Raw genomic sequence first — 17,359 nt, forward strand, 5'->3', positions numbered from 1 at the left:
TTTATTAAGTATGGATACTGATCTATGTTCTGCGGTATCGTTAAATACCCTTGGAGTCTACTGCCCACTCAACGTAGTCAAATCAAAGGAACAACAGCTCTGTTTTCAAATTACAACTCACTCTGACAGGTTGTAATTTTGTATTACACGCATCTATCCTGCTTTCATAGTATACACAGTTCTCTAAGAAATGTCGTAGTCTCGCAACTGGCTGCTGGAATATCCGTCCAATCACTAATGCGTACCGCTTTCTATCCGTTACGACAAGGTCTAGATCGCATTACTGTTGCCACCATGTCTGCATACGGAACCGGGCTTCTCAATTCAACATTCGTAGCTTTCGATATATATATTCTGGAATGAATACTTCTTTCTCCTCGTAGCAATAACCACATTCGTACCTCACAACAAGTGGAACAAAACTCTCATTGCAGTCTAATCCCTCTTAACGGCAAGCAAAATACTTCGAAGTTTCCTATATCCCACCCCCGAAGATGGCAGAGAACGGGAGCGTCCACGATGCGTACGAATCCGAAGCTGGCAAGCGCATAATGCTCATCACTTATCCTTGTACGGCATCAAATATACTATTAAAGATGCTCTCACTCGAGCAGCAACAGAATATCTTTTCAAATAAAAGAGGAGGATGTTATTTTTGGGATGCCTTTCTGAAGGGCCGTACAACAGCGTTGTCCTGGAAACGCGTTGAACAATGGACAGACCAGGACACGGAGAAAATGCGAGCAGCCTTCCAACAAGGGTTCAACGACTTGGAAAGCGAGTCTCAGATCTCCAAAATTCATGGGAAGATCTTTTTCACCGGAGAGCATGCCCAATGGTTCGCAGATCCATGTGAAATCAGCAACTACCTCTTTGACTACAACGGCTATGCAACCTCTCCATTTACTATCCAGGTTCCCAGCTGCTATGGGCCTCTGAGGTCCTTTGAAAAAAAGAATTTCACAATATTTCCGGATGCATATCTAGATACGTGGACACTGACCTTTCTCATACGACACCCGGCCCTGGCATTTCCATCCTTTTATCGTATTATAAGAGACTTAGAAAAAGGAGGATTTGCGAGATTTGATGAGATTCTACCTCTGATGGAAATAAACGCATCACTGAGATGGACAAGGCTTCTCTACGATCTATACAGTGAGAGGAAGGAGGAATTGGGTTTCAAGGATGGAAATAGGCCTTATATTCCATTGCTGTTGGATGCGCATGATATTATACATGACCACAAAATTGTCAGGAAGTACTGCGAGCTTACTGGAATGGATCCAGACCAAGTGAAGACTCGATGGAACTCCGCAGACCTGGCATCAGATGAGTCTATACAAAATGGCTCCATGAGCGATCCTGAAACTATTATGAGGAAAATTCTGTGGAGTTCAAATCAGTTGATAAAGGATAAAGATCCCAGTTTGGTTCACTTAAAGCTAGAAAGGAGGAAGTGGGATGAGGAGTTCGGGGAGGAAATGGGGGTAAAACTTGAATATTGGGTCAAGAAAGCGATGCCTGACTATAATTACCTTTATTCAAAAAGGCTCACATTGGAATATCTCTGAATTTGGAACACGACTTGTGGAGGAAGAATTTGGATAACTTTTCTTTCTTTTGGTAAACTCTACCTGGAGGAAAACAAGGAGAGCAGATGCTCAACGTTGGCCCATTCAGGCGTGAATATAAATTTTTTCCAATATTGTAGCACTAGTATTTCAGAACCGCTTCTAAGCTTATAATGCGAAAATTCTTTGGTTGTTGAGAGACATTCAAAATCTTCCTAACAGGCTGATCAGTTAGGCAAAACACCTGACAGATCCCAGCATGATGTATTTTTATTGCGTTTAACCAAGGTGTAGTACCTCCTAAAAAAGAGAACTGTACTTATCTGGCCAGACAAGTCACCCATGATGTATTGCAAGAAACCCACACCATGGACTTAAGCTTTGCACTTGGCATATGAATAGTCTGGCGATAAATTGATTGCTCCTTTAATGAGTTGATTCCTCCAGTGCTCTATGTCATAATTTCGCGAATTTATCTGCAGTATATTGCAGTATAGCAGCAAATCATGCTCTTTCTAGACGGTGTCCCCATTTTACTAAAACATAAACAAAGCCTACTTACTTTTTGACACCATTTGTGTCCCGGTACCGAGGCATATAAAGACTCTGAGACGTGCGCACGTATCTTTGGAAGATATAGAGAATGCCAATCATCTAGAGGTGCCTGCCGGCTTCCTCTCTAGTGACCATCGAGTCGAGGGGATCTCAGTGCGAGGAACGATGATACTGCTAACTAAGCGGCGCTGAGCGGAAAACTACTGGCTGGCCGTGGCATACGGCACAATGAGGCCATCATTGGTAATATGAATCCGGTGACGAATCTGATCTCTTAGACTGACTTCAGGATTACATAGTTACTACGAGAGTTTAGAGTCACAGCTTTTTTAACTTGTACTAATCGGTCGATTCAACTTAACTGATACGCCACGAACTGACTTACATCTTAGTACGACATATCTTGACTTTTGGGCTTCAACAGAGGAATATATATTATATATTGCGACAAACATGGCACGACAGCGCATTACGAAGAAGCCTCTAGTAAAGTCTCCGAGCAGATGTCAGCCATACGGAGTTATTACTGGACGTGTAACGAAAAGTCGATCCCATTCTTCAGACGTCAGACTATCGAAGGTAGATATGGATGTTAATCAGTCGACGCTAGTAACAATAACACAGACAGCTAGCGGGGAACCACCCGCTTGGGCCGATGTATGTCTTCTGAAAGTCGACCTTGGGGTGATCCAAACTGATAGCTAACGGATGCTTAGTACCGCACAGAACTCTCAGACACGCTTCCCTGGTTTCGAGCTGTCCAAGGAGGATCCTATCATCATGGGAGTTTATGCTGGGGATTTCTTCTTGACGCGGACTGTGGAACTCGCTCCTACGTCGATGAGGAGATAGTAATAACCAGAATGTACGCTATATATTCGAATATCCTAAGAATGTCCGTATCTGATGTTTGCAGCGGTGGCGGCTGTACCAAGGATAAGATGGGAAACCTAGTCCTTAATAAGGACCAAGATAACGAGAATATTATCCTGAAGAGTATAATTCGAAGCAGAGAACTGAAAGTTCCTATCGGTATTATAATAGGTGGGATAGCTACTCTTATTATCCGATAATACGTGCTAAATTGATCTAGGAGATCGGAATACACTTCTCGGGAGAAAGCTACCCCATCGATACAACGTCATGGGCTACTTCCGCATTACCGATATCTGGTTCGAAAGACTGGGACAAAGAATAGGGGCCAAAGTGCGCTTCGAGAAGCTAGATCTCTCAACCAAAAGTTGGTGGGCCGCAAAAGGGTCACCCCCTCCTATTCCTCACCGGGAGCGCGATTTTGAATGCTTTCCGGACGAGAAAACTTGTCATGCATGTGCCAAAAAAAGCCCACGTATATATAATGAAGGATGGACGTGCCTGATACCAACATGCAAGTTATTCTGGACCATAGATGGGTCTCCTCCGCCGGCACACCTTTCCTTCCACAAGAGCTTTCTGATATACCGTACCCCGTTTGATCCGGGAGTGCAGCCACACCATAGTCTCGTTCCAGACTTGTTATCCACGATTGATGAAGGTGACCAGAACTTTAGCTCACTCCGGATAGCTTGGAGAGGAATCGTGTGTCCAAAGTGCCATAAGTGCATATCGCGACGCTATTGGCGAGGGTGGAAATGTTCTGATTGCGTCGAAGGACGCGAGGAGTATACCGGAGCGTGCTCATACGAGAAGTTTTTCAAAATAAGCCCTATCTCTTTACGATACGTGATAGAGGAATTGGAATTGTCCCCTATCAAACGCATTCTTAACTTCGACCCAAAATTCGCCTTTCCTGAGATCGATGATGCATCCCTATACCCGTATAGAAAGATGACCTACAACATCCCTGGCGTCGGCTATGTTATTCACTTTGTTTCTAACAGAGCGATAAATAGTAGAGCTAATGGACCTGACGATCTTTTTCATCAGATGCAAGCTACTGACCTTGGGCTGCGGCGTTATCCGTTGCAACAGAGCGTTGGTGAGTAGTCATCAAGTCTACTTTGAATGCATTCTAACTATGGGTACATAGTCGCCGGAACCCTTACTGCCCATTTTGCTGTGAACTATGTGCGTGTTATAATCTGACTAACGGACCAAACTCACTAACTGTAAACAGGGGATGCCTTATAAATACGTTGTCTCAGTCGATTCGAGAAGATTTGATGAAGCCCCAGACGGTGTCTTACGGGCTCTTGGACGCTTAACATGGGCAACTGAGAAGGCCGTAGAGGGGTCAGGTGATGCGTTCCTATCACCGAATGAACTCCTTATTCTTGGGTATCTAGAAGACATGAAGATTGGGGTATGCTACAAAGGCTTTATTTATTATGGAAAGAGCTTACTGACTTTCATAGTATCATGATGATGGGGAATCATCACTTGGTCCTACGATTGCAACGCTTTCCCTCGGCGCCAAATCGACAATGCTGATACGGATGAAGTATAAGTATTATAATGGTGTCAGCAGAGCTGGAAAGCTTCTAGACATTGACCCTGTGCTCCCTAGCTGCCGCATGCAACATGAGCGACAATTGCTTACGGAACAGTTTCAGAGAGGGGAGATAGCACGGGCTGACTATGATATTCTCCGATGGAGTACCATAAAGAAGACTAGACATACAGAAGCGTCCCCAATAATCAAGATGGAGCTTAACCACGGTGACTTGGTTGTAATGCATGGGGAGGAGCTACAGAAGTACTACGAGGTAATTCCATCTATGTTGCTAATTATCCGACACTAACTGGCATATAGCATTCGGTAATTCCCGAGAAAAAGCTCCGGTTTGCTTTGACCGCACGATATATTAGACCTGACCATGTCAATAAGAGCCAACTCGAAAAGGGGAATTTTACCCTTAGTCCTGATGAAATGTACGATGGCAAGTAGGAATAACTAGTAATCGGTATACCCCTACTATCTCCGTTGATTAAAGTGTACCCCCTAAGCTAAACAGGCGCGATAATTCTAGGTGGTTTAACGACTGTGATATCCTTTCGGCGGGCCGGATATTTCATCACCATCGATGAATGATCAAAATGTGTTGGAGATGCTGGAGAATCCATTAGCTGCCTTGTAAAATGGCCCCAAATGGCGATAGGTATGGGTGTTATATATCAGCCATGTGAAAGCCAGTCAAATCAATCAGGATTGGGTGTCACTGGAGCTATCTTAACATAGAATTCTAAGCATAGAGAGGAAAGGGAGATGTAAACAGAAATATACAAACAAGACAAACAGGGCTAACCCTGATCACGTGACACAACGTCATCGGTCCATGCCGTCACAGCCACATCCTATTGTGCCGTCTCAAACAACTGAACGGATCATGTCGCATGACAGCTATTTCCCTAGCCTCTTCCCAGTTGCTGATGGTGGGGAGAATGCCGGTGCAGCCTCCTAGATGTTTTTCAAGCCCTTAGATTTGACCACTGCGCTTCGGCCTTCTCTGTTACCCGATGAGTCTCTCCTCTTTGTCCAGGATGCTGTGGGGTTATATGAAGGGTGAGTACATGCGGTTGACTATCGCCCTATATTGTGAGATTTTAGCGGACAAACTCTCGCTGACCTTAACTTCTGTTTATTCTAGGAAGTACAAGATCCCTAATTATCAGAATGGCCACGCCTACTTAACATCGCATCGAGTTTGTTACGTCGCGGTGGAGGAACCCCGCCAACACTCTGTTGCGATCGATCTGAAAGACATTGACCGGGTGGAGTACCAGGTGTGTAATGTCACTCTCTGCCCTTAATCTAGCGAAATCCTAATCTCAATCAGGCTGGCTTCATGAAATCCTCCGCCAAGCTCACCGTGTACCCCAAGCCTCCCAAGAACAACCTCAACAAATCGAGAAGTGCCGGTGCTAGTCCGTCGCGATCCCAGGCGCCAGGTCTTTCGGTAACCGGATCACAGTCTCTATTCCCTCAGACCTCCGTGCCGCAGGTCAATCAACCCCATCAGCCTGTGAATGCCACTTGGATCTGCCCTATCTGTTCTTTTTCCAACCCCGTTCCCTCCAACTTCGACCCTGCTACAGCCACTGCGTCAACAAACCTCCCTCCTTGTCTAGCTTGCGGTATCAAACCCCCTTTTACTACCGTCCTAAAGGCTGCTATCTCCGCCGCAACCAGTCGTGGGGGTACCTCTACAAACGCTTCTCCCCAGCCCGAGACTGAAGGTACCCAGAAGAATGGTACATATGACCTTACATCTTCACAACGTACAAATTCAATATCGTGTCCGCGATGTACCTTCGTCAATCACCCTTCTCTCCTTGAATGCGAGATGTGTGGGGCGTCGCTAGCAAGTGTGAATCCCCTCGGGGCTTCCAATGGAGTCCGCTCAGAATCGCCAGCTCCGATATTCCAACCGAATACGATCAGGAACACAGAGATCAAAGATTGTATCAAGCTTTCATTTCGCGCAGGTGGGGAGAAGACCTTCCATGAGCGCTTGAAAGGTGCGTTGATCCAAAGGAAGTGGCTACTCTACGACGCCCCACCTGTACCACAACAGCCATCCCAGTCTAGCTCGTCAACCGGCTTGGTTGGGGCTGCACCCGTAAACGGTGGCACTCCCCCACCAACACGGTCTCCTGCAGTTGGTATTGCTGGACTCGAACAGCGAGGGCTCGAGGTGCGCAAGAATGCCGAATTTGTGATCGGGAATGCATTTGAGGACCTGGAAGCCCTCATGGCCTCGGCTAAGCAGATTGTCGCCCTTGCAGAAACTCTTGCAAGGGAATCCGGGATGGCGAACGACGACCGCTCTGCAGAGACTAGTGCAGTCCTCTCCCAGTCTGCGGAAGCTCTTGGGATGGTCACTACAAAGGATATGCTTGGGTCGGGAGCAGAAAACTTATACTTGTCTGAGCTTTCCAGAAACCTGGCTGAGTATCTCACCGACGACCGGAAAGGGATTTTACAAAAAGAAGGCGGCATAATGAGCTTAATTGATCTCTGGGCTATATTCAATCGATCCCGGAATGGAGTAGAGCTTGTGAGCCCTTCCGACTTCCAGCGGGCGGCGGAGTTATGGGAAAAGTTGAAATTACCCGTCCGTCTCCGTCGGTTTAAGAGTGGGCTTCTTGTTGTCCAGAGATATGACTGGAACGATGAAAGGACCATTAGAGAAATCCAGGAATGGATAGAAGAGCTACGGCAGGTGCCTCCTGCGGAGCCAGTCCCCTGGGATTGGCGCTTGTTTGGGCGCGCGATCAGTGCACAGGAAGCTGCCCAGCGGTTCAAGTGGAGTGTTGGGGTGGCTGTTGAGGAACTTGAAATGGCTGAGGACCGAGGCGTCTTGTGTCGCGAAGAGGGGATAGAAGGTCTGAGGTTTTGGAGCAACTATATATCTCATGTGAACCCGTCAGCCGCCGGAGACTTGGGCGTCTCGACGCTGAAGATTTGAGGCTCTTGTACATACTACGTGACGACCCTACTAATATCGCAATGTGCTCATATTAGAGCATTCCTGCAACCACCTCCGCCCAACCATCGACTCCTTCTTGCGTCATACTAGCAAAACTATACCTAGATTGGTATGGAATGGAAGGACGTTTCCAGATTTCGCAACCATACGTTTCGATCAGCTGGGGGCGCCTCCAGGGCGTTATTTGGTAATGACAATTGATACAGCGCGCGGCCGCTCTACGCTTGTAACTATATATTCTGCTGGATAAAATCTATCTTTACATTCTATTTATCCTTGCCCATACCTAGCTCGTAAGAATTAAAGCGTTATACTCTCTAATATTAGAAATAGAGTCTATCTAAGTAGTAAAATTTTCTAATCCATCCAATATTATACGTGATAGAAGAAGGACAAAGAATCCATTTATTAAACTTTTAATCTCTACAGCGAGCAACAAATTTATATGGAAACGAAGTCGTTGCGCGGACTCTAGACGATCAAGCATGCTTTACAGAGCTCTGCGTATGATCCCCGATCTGGTTAGGTAGGTAGGTAGTTGCTCCACACGTGACGCATCATGTGACGAGAAGCTCCAGATTAGGTAAGAGATGCTCATTGACCTCTAGGTGCCGCATCTCTTCCACCTCGGGGTTTTTTTTTTTCTCTCTCTCTGCCCTAACACACTCTTATCTGAACTTCCCGTTGTGTTTCTCCTGTATAGTCTGGTCTATCTTCTCCTCGCTAATGCCGTCACCAACTCCTGAAGGTGCTCCGGCACTTCTCAGCAGCTTCCCCCAGGACCCCTCCGAATTCGATAGTGACCCCCGCATTTCTTTCTCAAAACTCGATGACCAGTTCATCTTAGAAACAGAAGACGGGCAGGAATTTAGATATGATACGGTTTTGAAGCGGTGGATTTTGACGGTGTGTGCGCGCCTTCTCTCCAGCCAGGCTATTCCTGTGTTTTCCGGCTGTTGAGCTTCCTGCTTTGCTGTTTGGTTCCCTTTCCCGCTCCAGCACGGCGCTGCAGCAAGGCCCATACTTGGAAAGCCTTTTTCCGTTGCACATACGCTGGCACAGCTATCACTGCATTGGATCTTGGTTGGTTCGTGAAACTGATTTCCTACGCGCCATGGATATTCTCCAGGTCGACGAAGACTTGCTCCAGAAACAACAAGAAGCCTACAAAATCGAGGGTGTGGACGAAGCCGAACAGGTTACCGCTCAGGAGCTAAAAAAGAAACGGAAGCAGCAATCGAATGCCAACGAGGTGAGTGCCCATGCATGAGGCTTGTACCTTGGAAGCTAAAGTGCCGTGCGCAGGGCAACAAGCAGAAGAAACAACGCGTCAACACCGCCGTCTACGTCAACTCTATCCCGCTTGATGCGGACTTTGATGAGATTCAACATGTTTTCTCGAAATGCGGCGTTATCGCGGAAGAGATCGATAGTGGCCGGCCGCGCATCAAGATGTACATGGATGACAAGGGGAAGTTCAAGGGCGAGGCTCTTGTCGTGTACTTCCGGCCGGAGTCGGTTGATCTTGCCATCCAGATGCTGGATGATTCAGATTTTAGGCTGGGCGTTGCTGGGCCGCAGGGGCCGATGAAGGTCCAAGCCGCGGATTTCTCCTTCAAGAGCCAGAAAGAGGCACCAAGTAACACTAACATGCGAGACAAGAGAAAGATTATGCAGCGGACGCAGAAGCTGAATAGGTATGGGCCCAACACGAACGATTGAGCATCGAACCTAACTAAATCGGTTGTGATAGTAAATTAGCGGATTGGGACGATGATGACCCATCTACGTTGCCGGAGACCAATTCTCGATTCGAGAAGGTTGTCATTCTGAAGCATATGTTTACTTTGAAGGAACTAGATGTACGAAGCCTTAACTCTTGTTTGAATGCTAGATGCTGATCATACTGTCAGGAGGACCCTGCCGCAATTCTCGACATCAAAGAAGACATTCGTGAGGAGTGCTCCAAATTGGGAGAGATTACCAATGTCGTATTGTACGATAAGGAGCCTGAGGGGGTTGTCAGTGTTCGCTTTGCTGATCCAGAAGCGGCTCGGGCCTGTGTCCAGGTAGGTCTACATTCCTTTCACGACCAAAACTAGGCATACGGGCGGTATTAATGGTAGTTCAGGTTATGGATGGCCGATACTTTGCAGGCACTCGTGTTGATGCATATATTTCGGACGGCAATGAGCGATTCAAGAAGACTAATGAGAAGCGTGCGGCCCTGGAGGACTTGGCTGAGAAGGGATTTGATGCGAAGGACGAGGAGGAGGAGCAACGCCTAGATGAATTTGGAACGTGGCTAGAGAGTAGTCACACGGTGGAGAACACGGCAAAATAAGATAGATAACAAAGACATTACTCCGTACCATTTACCTAGTAATTATCAATCAAGCAAGGCTTTTTCTATAGATGACGGTGCTCCATGCCTTAGGCACACTATGGACCCGGAAGACCATCACTGGCAGCCCAGGATCCAAGGACCAGAGCCTGATATCTTACATGTGCGTATTTAGGTCCGCCTGGAGTGGTAGTGCACACCCGCACAACAGGAGCCTTGCCAGCTATTTGGGGTATATGAATACTACTACGTGCTGATTGGGGCATAATGCTGACTCAAAGACTTGGAGACCTCAGCTAAAGCACGTTAGTCTCGCATTATACCTTCGAGGGGCTTGATTATTCCCCATTCAGAAAACAATAAGTAAAAAGAATGTCTGGTATTCAGAGCAGGCAATTTTATAACGAGCAAACGATCTGGATTGGGTGAGGAAGCAGGTGCAGTTGTCCCATGGCCATTGCCCAAAGCTGATTACTTATCAAGAAATCTTCTTCTATATACATGGTGGTCTCACGGAGCAGTTCGAATTGACAATTCGAAGTCGTCAAGTGACCACCGGGTACTACAGATATAATGGACAATATACACAGGTATATCCATGTATATAGAAATCCGTACATCGTACATATAGCAAAAGGGTTCACCCCGCAAACGTATACCCAATGCACCGCGTCCCCATGACATCCACAAACTCGTCCACCTGCACAAACCCGGCCTTGACGAGTACCCGTTGACTCGCCTCGTTCTCACGATCCGTCGCGGCATGCACAGCAGGCAACTCTCCCTTCTCGCCCGTCTCCATCTCACCCGCCATCCACGCCTGGAGAACAGCCCGCGTCGCCTCTGTCGCGTATCCCCTTCCCCAGACATCGGGGTGAAATTGATACCCTAGTTCCCACCGTCGCAGGGAGTCAGCGCCAGCGTCATTAGTAGCTGGGGCGTGGAACGGGAGCTCCATGAAGCGGAAGCCTATGGTGCCGATGATCCTGGGCGTGTTCTCTTCATGCACGGCGAAGACATGACTCGGTATGGAGAGGGCTTTTGCGAGCCAGGCTTGGGTTTCGGCGAGGTCTTTATCGGGACATTTCTTCATGCTAGGTACGTCGTGAGTGGGTTTAGGGTTCAGGTGAGAAAAGCCCGCGCACGTACCTCCATTGCATGACTTCCGGTCGACGGCGGAACTCATGGAGGGCGGGTGCGTCTGCCGCGGATATTGGGCGGAGACGCAGACGGGGAGTTGTGATGTCCATAGATGTAAATATGTGGAAGCTATTGCGGTTGCATAATTGTAGGCCTGGAAGTGATTTATATCCCCTTGACCTATGAGTCATAGTTGCAAAAGTATGGACCAATGCGGAATGAAGGTCTATGTAATCTATCTTGATATCATGCATGCAATGAATCAAACCCAAACAAAAAAACAGAACCCATAGAAAACAGAACCCATGAAGACGCTCTACATCCCCCGGTTGAACTCGACCTGACCATCCTTTCCGCCGCGGTTCCAGAACTCCTCCTCGAGGGCGCTGGCGGCGATGGCCTGGCGTTGGGGGAATGCGCCCAGCGCGAGGGGCAACGCGAACAGGGACGTAGCGAGGATCAGACCGAGATTGACGGGGGTGACCATGCGGGGACGGGCGCGCAGCCAGGCAGTCTTCTCGAGCTGCAGGAGGAGCAACGGAGGCACGACCATGATAGGGGTAGCGTTAAGAACGCGGGAGATGGCGGTCTCGCCGACGGCGATCGTGGCGGCCTTTTTACTCTTGCCGAGGCTCTGTACGGGCTCGCCGGACTCCTCGCGCTTAAGACGCTCGGCGTCAGAGAGCACGGGGTACACGTCGATTCCCTGGCGGATTTCCTCGCCGCGCATGAGGAAGACGTTAAGAGCAGAGGCAGAGGCGACGGCGGCAAAGGGGACGAGTCGGCCGAGGATGAGCTTGGTGTTGGGGGAGACGCGCTTGAGGCGGGGAACGAGGGCGTTGAGGCCGAGGGCGACGGAGCAGGAGGCCGACACAGCCATCAGATAGGATTGGGCCATCTGCGAGACGGACAGCGGGGTGGACTTGTTGGCGTTGGCGTTGTTGATGGCGACATTAAGCGACTGGTTGGTAATTTGCCAGAGGAGCGTGCCGGTGGTCTTAAGCCCGGGGGTGAGCATGCCGGCTGTGACGACCAGGTTGGAGAGCACATAGCAGGACATGCGGAATGGTAGGAAGACTGGTTCTCCGGTGTCTGCGAGGGATGAGTGAGGGCTCATTTGGCGTTTGGTAGGAGGGGAGAAAATGTACCCGGGTGGAGGGTGGAATCCACGATCTTCTTCGCGCGCCACAGCTCGGGCGTCATGGCCGGAACGTGGTTCTGTTTGTAGGAGGATATGAGCTGCTTGGCGTCCTTTAGCCCGGTAGACGAAACGAACATCATCCTAAAAGAGTCAGTGAGGCCGAATACCTCCATTAGGGGCAATTGACTCACCGAGGGTCGGAGATGTCGGCGGCATGGCGTACACGACCCCAATAGGTGGAGAGGTCATATTGAGAAGCGGGAAGATCGCGATTACCCGGCAGTGAAGACGACATGATCAACGAAGGAATGTAAGAAACGACTGACGCTGAGAAGGCGAAGAGAGTGAAGACGGTGAGGGGAAGAAGACAAAACAACGATGGAGAGAAAAGAAAAATCATCCCTATCGGAGGCGGTGTGACGATAAGCCCCGGTCCGCCAATCGGAAAGGTTCAATTGCCGGCCCGGGTGCTTCTTGCGGGGTTCACCGCCTTAAGGGTCTCCCCTCCTACGCTATGATTGGCGGCAGTGAAAGTATAGAAAACATTACATAACTGCATCTAACTTACCTAACTACTAGGTACCTATGGTTGGTATGTGTCTCGACTCCCGTCCGTTTCGTCAAGGGGCCCCCGGAAACCACCTCGAGCAGATCGCTCGCCCCAGAAAGACCCAGGTGGAATGAGACTGGGGCTCAGGGAGATTCTCCAGTCATGCCTGAAGTTCTTGGATGGCTTCATTGATCAATAGCCTTGTAAATGGCATAGAATCAACAGAATGAATATATATCAACAGGGAGGCACGTATAGACATGTTTTCGCCTCTTCATAAAACCCAGTTCGTCTGGTGACATTTGCCAAGCCGTTCCATCATTGCGTCGATGCGGTTTTCCATCCAGCCGGAGGTAACACCGGGCTTTTTCATGCCCAGCTTTGCGCCCCGTGACGTCCAGCATCGCCCTGCTTCGAAGGTATATTGCAGACACTTGGGGTCGTTGATGCAGTGTGTCCGACACTCCACCGTACTCAGGCTACTGCGACTGTTGTTTTCATCGAGATTATTGTCCCAGTCATTTTGAACGAGGTTTAGTCGCGGGCGGATGGCGGTGCGGAATACATCCCGATATGTGAGAATTTTATTCCCATCGTGGAACCACCGTCGGTCGAACTTCCAGAGCTCTGCAATTTGCTCAGGGACCATGTGATGGTAAGCAACTGGTGCATAGCACCAAGGCATCTTGTAATAACCCTCTGTGAATGGGTCGAATTCTGCCGGATGCGCATTCTGCAGCATCGGCCACGACCACAAAAGATTCACCCCAGCTTCTGACAGCAGTTTGCCTAGCACGCTGTCCCCAGCCCAGTGGAGGTCATTAATATGCATCCACTTATTCACATCGGACTGCATTAACTGCCAGGCTCTTCGTAGTGCAGTTTGCGAGAGAACAAACCCAGATCCTCCATGAGCAAAAAGCACATCTGAAATCTGCATCTGATTTCCTAGGTAATGTGCTTTACGCCAATCAAATCTGCTTAACCACCCGAGAAGGTTCGGCCACACGAAATATGTGTCTGCCTCCATGAAGACATACCATTTTGCTTCGCTTTGAACGCGTACTGCAGCATCAATCATGGGCAGAAACTTCCACTTGTCCAGTTTCCAGCCGGGGTTATTCGGTTTTCCAAACGGTGTGTTGACATCCTGCGTTAGGTCTTCCTTTGTCAAGGCTTGCCGTCCACCTTCTCGTACTCGGTTGTAAATATCGAAGTCCGGGTGATTTTGCCTCACATTCTCCGGCAAGCCGCGTAGAACATCATAGACCTGAACCCCGCCAATTTCTTCCTCAAAATCGGAAACAAGAACGTAGTTTGGCACACAGCGGAGTGTGGTCTGCAGGTGAACAGGAACCTTTTCACGGGCCTCAGTCACACCGGTTTTGAGGATGACTAGGACATCCTTAAGGCCATGGAACTCGGGACATTCGCGAAGAGGATCTTTGGCGGCTCTGACAGGATTTCCCAGCGCAGGGTTTGGGGAGGGTTTTGTTTGCGAATAGAAGAGGTAGATCAAGAGAAGGCCTACTAACGGGCCAATCCAGGGGATCCGTCGGCGGGACGGATGACTTTCGATGTGAAAGACGGTCATGAAGCCATGCAATTGCCTCTAGTATCCTCAAAAGAGAGAAGAGCTCGTTCAAAGGGGGCAGGATCTCTTTAAAAAGGGAAGCACACCATGGTGGGTCATTTTTGGACCTTGCCCCGTTCAGCACTTCCTGAATAATAATTATTGGTTGGACCCTTCGACTGATAATCCCCCTTGGCCAACAGTTTGCATCTACGGTTGATCACTGCCGGATTTACAGGGAAGTGTCGTTAATCATCTTGGCTTAGTTCAGGTGCTGGGATGACGATCTGCCCTGCCCCATCGCTTAAGCCTATAAGGAGCTGTCACTAGAAAAAACAGACGTCATTGGTGCTCTAATCGCAGTTAGGAGTGGGTTTTATCCACATGCTCGTGGTGTCTTATCGTTTGCTGTTCATTGACATCCGGTTCCATGGATCGAAGACCCCTAGAAGAACTACGGAGTTGCGTACGCATACGGCGTACCTAAGCAACCCCACTTTTTAAAAGATGTGTACGTTGTACGCAGCACGGCGCACACTACTACTACCTCCATCCCATTCGTATATACATGCATCCATGTATTGGCCTCAGCCCATAATAAGGATCATTCAAAGAAAAGGTCCTATTGAAGGTAGATTAGGTATCTCAACCCTGCCTGCACCCTGCCTTCTTAAACTCAGAAAGAGTTGGGGTTTATCAAGACCAATTGCCCAACCATCAAAGCAGGCTGTATGAGAACGGCATGAACTAGGGGAACACGGGAGTATATCGTAGTCTATATCTGGACGAGTGTCCACCTGCGCCCTAGAGATGGTCTCAATCCCAACCAAACAATGTATTGTAATTATATTATAAGCTTGGCTAATGGGGGCTCGCAGACACCGCGCAACATTCTGCTAAAATGTAAGAAATTCAATTCGCTCCTGAGTTTATCAGTCGGCAGTTACAGTGAAGTCTTGCTTTGTGGTCTGGTAGAGACTTAGATTAATTAGAGTAGGTGGATGAGGTAGCTTGGTCCCCTGGCCAGTGATCGGCTCCCCGGGGGATCCTAAGAATGTGGGTGCCTATTTTCGCCTGTTGCTGTTGTGAGATATCGTTGTCAGCCCGTAGGGCTGCCACCACTTGCATAGCAAGGTTGCGATTCTGAAGTGTAGTCGTTAGGCCCTTGTACTTGTCATCACAGGTCTGCAGACGCTGCTTCTTGGTCTCGAGCTCGTGCGCTGCTCTAAGTGACTGTAGTTGTTTGATGAATGGGAGGGTCTCACTGTGATTTGGATACGTTGGCGCCACCATATCGCGGTGACAGCTCAGAGGACGCTTGAAAATGTTCCAGAGGGATAACTAGGTCGCGAGGTTTCTCCTAGAGGTGCCTTTTAATCCGACTAGGGAATGTGCTAGGCGCGCGATTTACCGCATGTTCTGGAGATAAGGCCATGCCCAAAAGATCCGGCAGTGAGATTCCAAGGAAGATCGTAGTGGGGAGCCCCAAAATTTGCTTGAAAGGATGCTTAGGAGGTCAAGGAAGCCTGAGATACTAGAAGCGATGCTAAGGATTGGTGAAAGACACACGAGTTGCGTGCAACGAAGTGTATTTCTGGAATACTGAGCACGTAGAGGCAAAAGGACATGTAGAGTATCCCGCGGCGATCCTATAAAACCCATCTTCTGGTAAACCCATAGCTACTAGGTATATATCTATAGAACAGAGACGGATGTCTCATAGAATGGAGAGTAATGCAACAGAACTCCGCTGGACCTCTGGCGGGATAGAGCGGGGGGTGGAGGTCACAATACGCCAGTCCCGTTCGCCTTGGAAACAATACCTCGGGATACCCCGAACCAAAATGCAAAAGATAACAAAGGAATGAACGCAATTCAGGGACGCGGCTTAACACAGCTTCCTACATCCGCTAGCGCAAAGTATCCCTTGTTCTCTACTACCCCACGATCCTTCACCACCGCCGTATATTTCACCACCCATTGCGGCTCAACATCGCCTTGGATTCCATCATTAGCCTCGGCAGTAGAGGCGAGGATTCCCGCGCCTTTCTCGCTGGGACCCAGAAGTTCACGGGTGGTTCCACTTGGGAGTATATCCATGCAGTCGTTGTGGGTGAGTAGTTGAATGTTTTCCTGTTTTGCGAAGAGAATCAAGGATTTGGGGACCACACAGCAGTCCTTTAGGTTAATCTGATCCACTGATGGCTTCACTTTTGTATGTGGGAGGAACCGAGCGAGTCGCTCGCTGCCAAACTCCGCCACGCCTAGTTGAGAAATCAAGCCCTTTTCCTGCAGTCCTTCTAGCGTCTTCCATGTCTGTATGATACTGTCGAAATCGTCTGGCTCCTCGCTACCGTTCTCCGAGGATACCTCCTCTTCGCTGTCATCCTCTGCATCGAATAGGATACTAGGGAACGACACGATCAGCAGGTCAATCGAGTCCGCATGTAGTTCTTTCAGCACTAGGTCGATGGCTTCCCGCGTATGCGCGCAGCGTCTCGAAGCCGGGATCCCTGGTAGATAGAATAGCTTCACTGTAATGTCGTATTGGGAGCGCTCCTCCGTCAGTCCTGGCTGCGAAAAGTCGATCGCGGGGATGTAGAGGGCGCCGTCTTTTAGACTTGTCCAGGCCGGAAACGTCGCTGCCCCGCTCCCCGCCACCGTGCGGTCCGATGACCATAATTGCTGCGATGATTGGAAGTTGGAGCGTAGGGCGTGGATCAGCTCAACATTCGATTTCGCGGTAGTTGGATGTCGGATGACGGAGGACCCGCCAGCGGTCATAATATTCCTAGGATATTATTAGTATGGCGAAGGTAGCTATCGCTATCGCTGTCGCGGAGGGAGTACGATCGTTGGGAGATGCCTTACGAGGTGGAGAGGATTAGCTTCATCGTAGCAAATAATGCAAGGAAATGGGTTCCTAAGGTCTCTGCTAACTAGGTATTACCAGTGGCGGGGGAGGAGAGTAAAAGGTGCATGATAGAAGAATTACTGAAGGCGGAGATGATAAGTTGAATTACTAAGCAGTCACAGAGTTGACTAATTAGCGG

General features: G+C 48.9%; 7 protein-coding genes across 7 annotated transcripts; 3 read left to right on the plus strand and 4 right to left on the minus strand.

The window, feature by feature from the left end:
• Positions 1-2,582: 2,582 nt before the first annotated feature.
• Positions 2,583-5,016, plus strand: BDV59DRAFT_208571 (uncharacterized protein; the record flags this gene model as incomplete). The annotated part of the gene is made up of 7 exons (XM_073695226.1): positions 2,583-2,786; positions 2,846-2,994; positions 3,046-3,173; positions 3,223-4,103; positions 4,246-4,431; positions 4,484-4,834; positions 4,882-5,016. 7 exons carry the CDS (start codon positions 2,583-2,585, stop codon positions 5,014-5,016), a joined length of 2,034 nt encoding a protein of 677 aa, XP_073546949.1.
• Positions 5,017-5,449: 433 nt separating this feature from the next.
• Positions 5,450-7,721, plus strand: BDV59DRAFT_180263 (ESCRT-II subunit protein VPS36). The gene is made up of 3 exons (XM_073690027.1): positions 5,450-5,631; positions 5,717-5,852; positions 5,906-7,721. The coding sequence occupies exons 1-3, from the start codon at positions 5,531-5,533 to the stop codon at positions 7,535-7,537; spliced, it is 1,869 nt and encodes a 622-aa protein (XP_073546950.1). The 5' UTR covers positions 5,450-5,530; the 3' UTR covers positions 7,538-7,721.
• A 465-nt stretch (positions 7,722-8,186) lies between these two features.
• BDV59DRAFT_180266 (U2 snRNP complex subunit CUS2) lies at positions 8,187-9,961 on the plus strand. The gene is made up of 6 exons (XM_073690028.1): positions 8,187-8,464; positions 8,688-8,810; positions 8,864-9,255; positions 9,312-9,420; positions 9,472-9,627; positions 9,690-9,961. Exons 1-6 carry the CDS (start codon positions 8,285-8,287, stop codon positions 9,900-9,902), a joined length of 1,173 nt encoding a protein of 390 aa, XP_073546951.1. The 5' UTR covers positions 8,187-8,284; the 3' UTR covers positions 9,903-9,961.
• Positions 9,962-10,450: 489 nt separating this feature from the next.
• On the minus strand, positions 10,451-11,168 carry BDV59DRAFT_180268 (GNAT family N-acetyltransferase). The gene is made up of 2 exons (XM_073690029.1): positions 11,052-11,168; positions 10,451-10,996 (listed from the first exon to the last, which is right to left on the minus strand). Exons 1-2 carry the CDS (start codon positions 11,150-11,152, stop codon positions 10,543-10,545), a joined length of 555 nt encoding a protein of 184 aa, XP_073546952.1. The 5' UTR covers positions 11,153-11,168; the 3' UTR covers positions 10,451-10,542.
• Positions 11,169-11,179: 11 nt separating this feature from the next.
• BDV59DRAFT_180269 (sideroflexin family transporter) lies at positions 11,180-12,547 on the minus strand. The gene is made up of 3 exons (XM_073690030.1): positions 12,375-12,547; positions 12,191-12,324; positions 11,180-12,134 (listed from the first exon to the last, which is right to left on the minus strand). The coding sequence occupies exons 1-3, from the start codon at positions 12,476-12,478 to the stop codon at positions 11,359-11,361; spliced, it is 1,014 nt and encodes a 337-aa protein (XP_073546953.1). The 5' UTR covers positions 12,479-12,547; the 3' UTR covers positions 11,180-11,358.
• Positions 12,548-13,007: 460 nt separating this feature from the next.
• BDV59DRAFT_208572 (uncharacterized protein) lies at positions 13,008-14,348 on the minus strand (the record flags this gene model as incomplete). Its single annotated transcript, XM_073695227.1, has 1 exon — positions 13,008-14,348. The coding sequence occupies exon 1, from the start codon at positions 14,325-14,327 to the stop codon at positions 13,008-13,010; it is 1,320 nt and encodes a 439-aa protein (XP_073546954.1). The 5' UTR covers positions 14,328-14,348.
• A 1,319-nt stretch (positions 14,349-15,667) lies between these two features.
• BDV59DRAFT_180270 (putative gamma-cysteine synthetase regulatory subunit) lies at positions 15,668-17,266 on the minus strand. The gene is made up of 2 exons (XM_073690031.1): positions 17,178-17,266; positions 15,668-17,097 (listed from the first exon to the last, which is right to left on the minus strand). Exons 1-2 carry the CDS (start codon positions 17,198-17,200, stop codon positions 16,182-16,184), a joined length of 939 nt encoding a protein of 312 aa, XP_073546955.1. The 5' UTR covers positions 17,201-17,266; the 3' UTR covers positions 15,668-16,181.
• Between the last annotated feature and the right edge of the window lie 93 nt (positions 17,267-17,359).

The sequence above is a fragment of the Aspergillus ambiguus genome (assembly GCF_047715705.1).
Source record: "Aspergillus ambiguus strain CBS 117.58 unplaced genomic scaffold BDV59scaffold_20, whole genome shotgun sequence".
NCBI classification, from domain to species: Eukaryota; Fungi; Ascomycota; class Eurotiomycetes; order Eurotiales; family Aspergillaceae; genus Aspergillus; species Aspergillus ambiguus.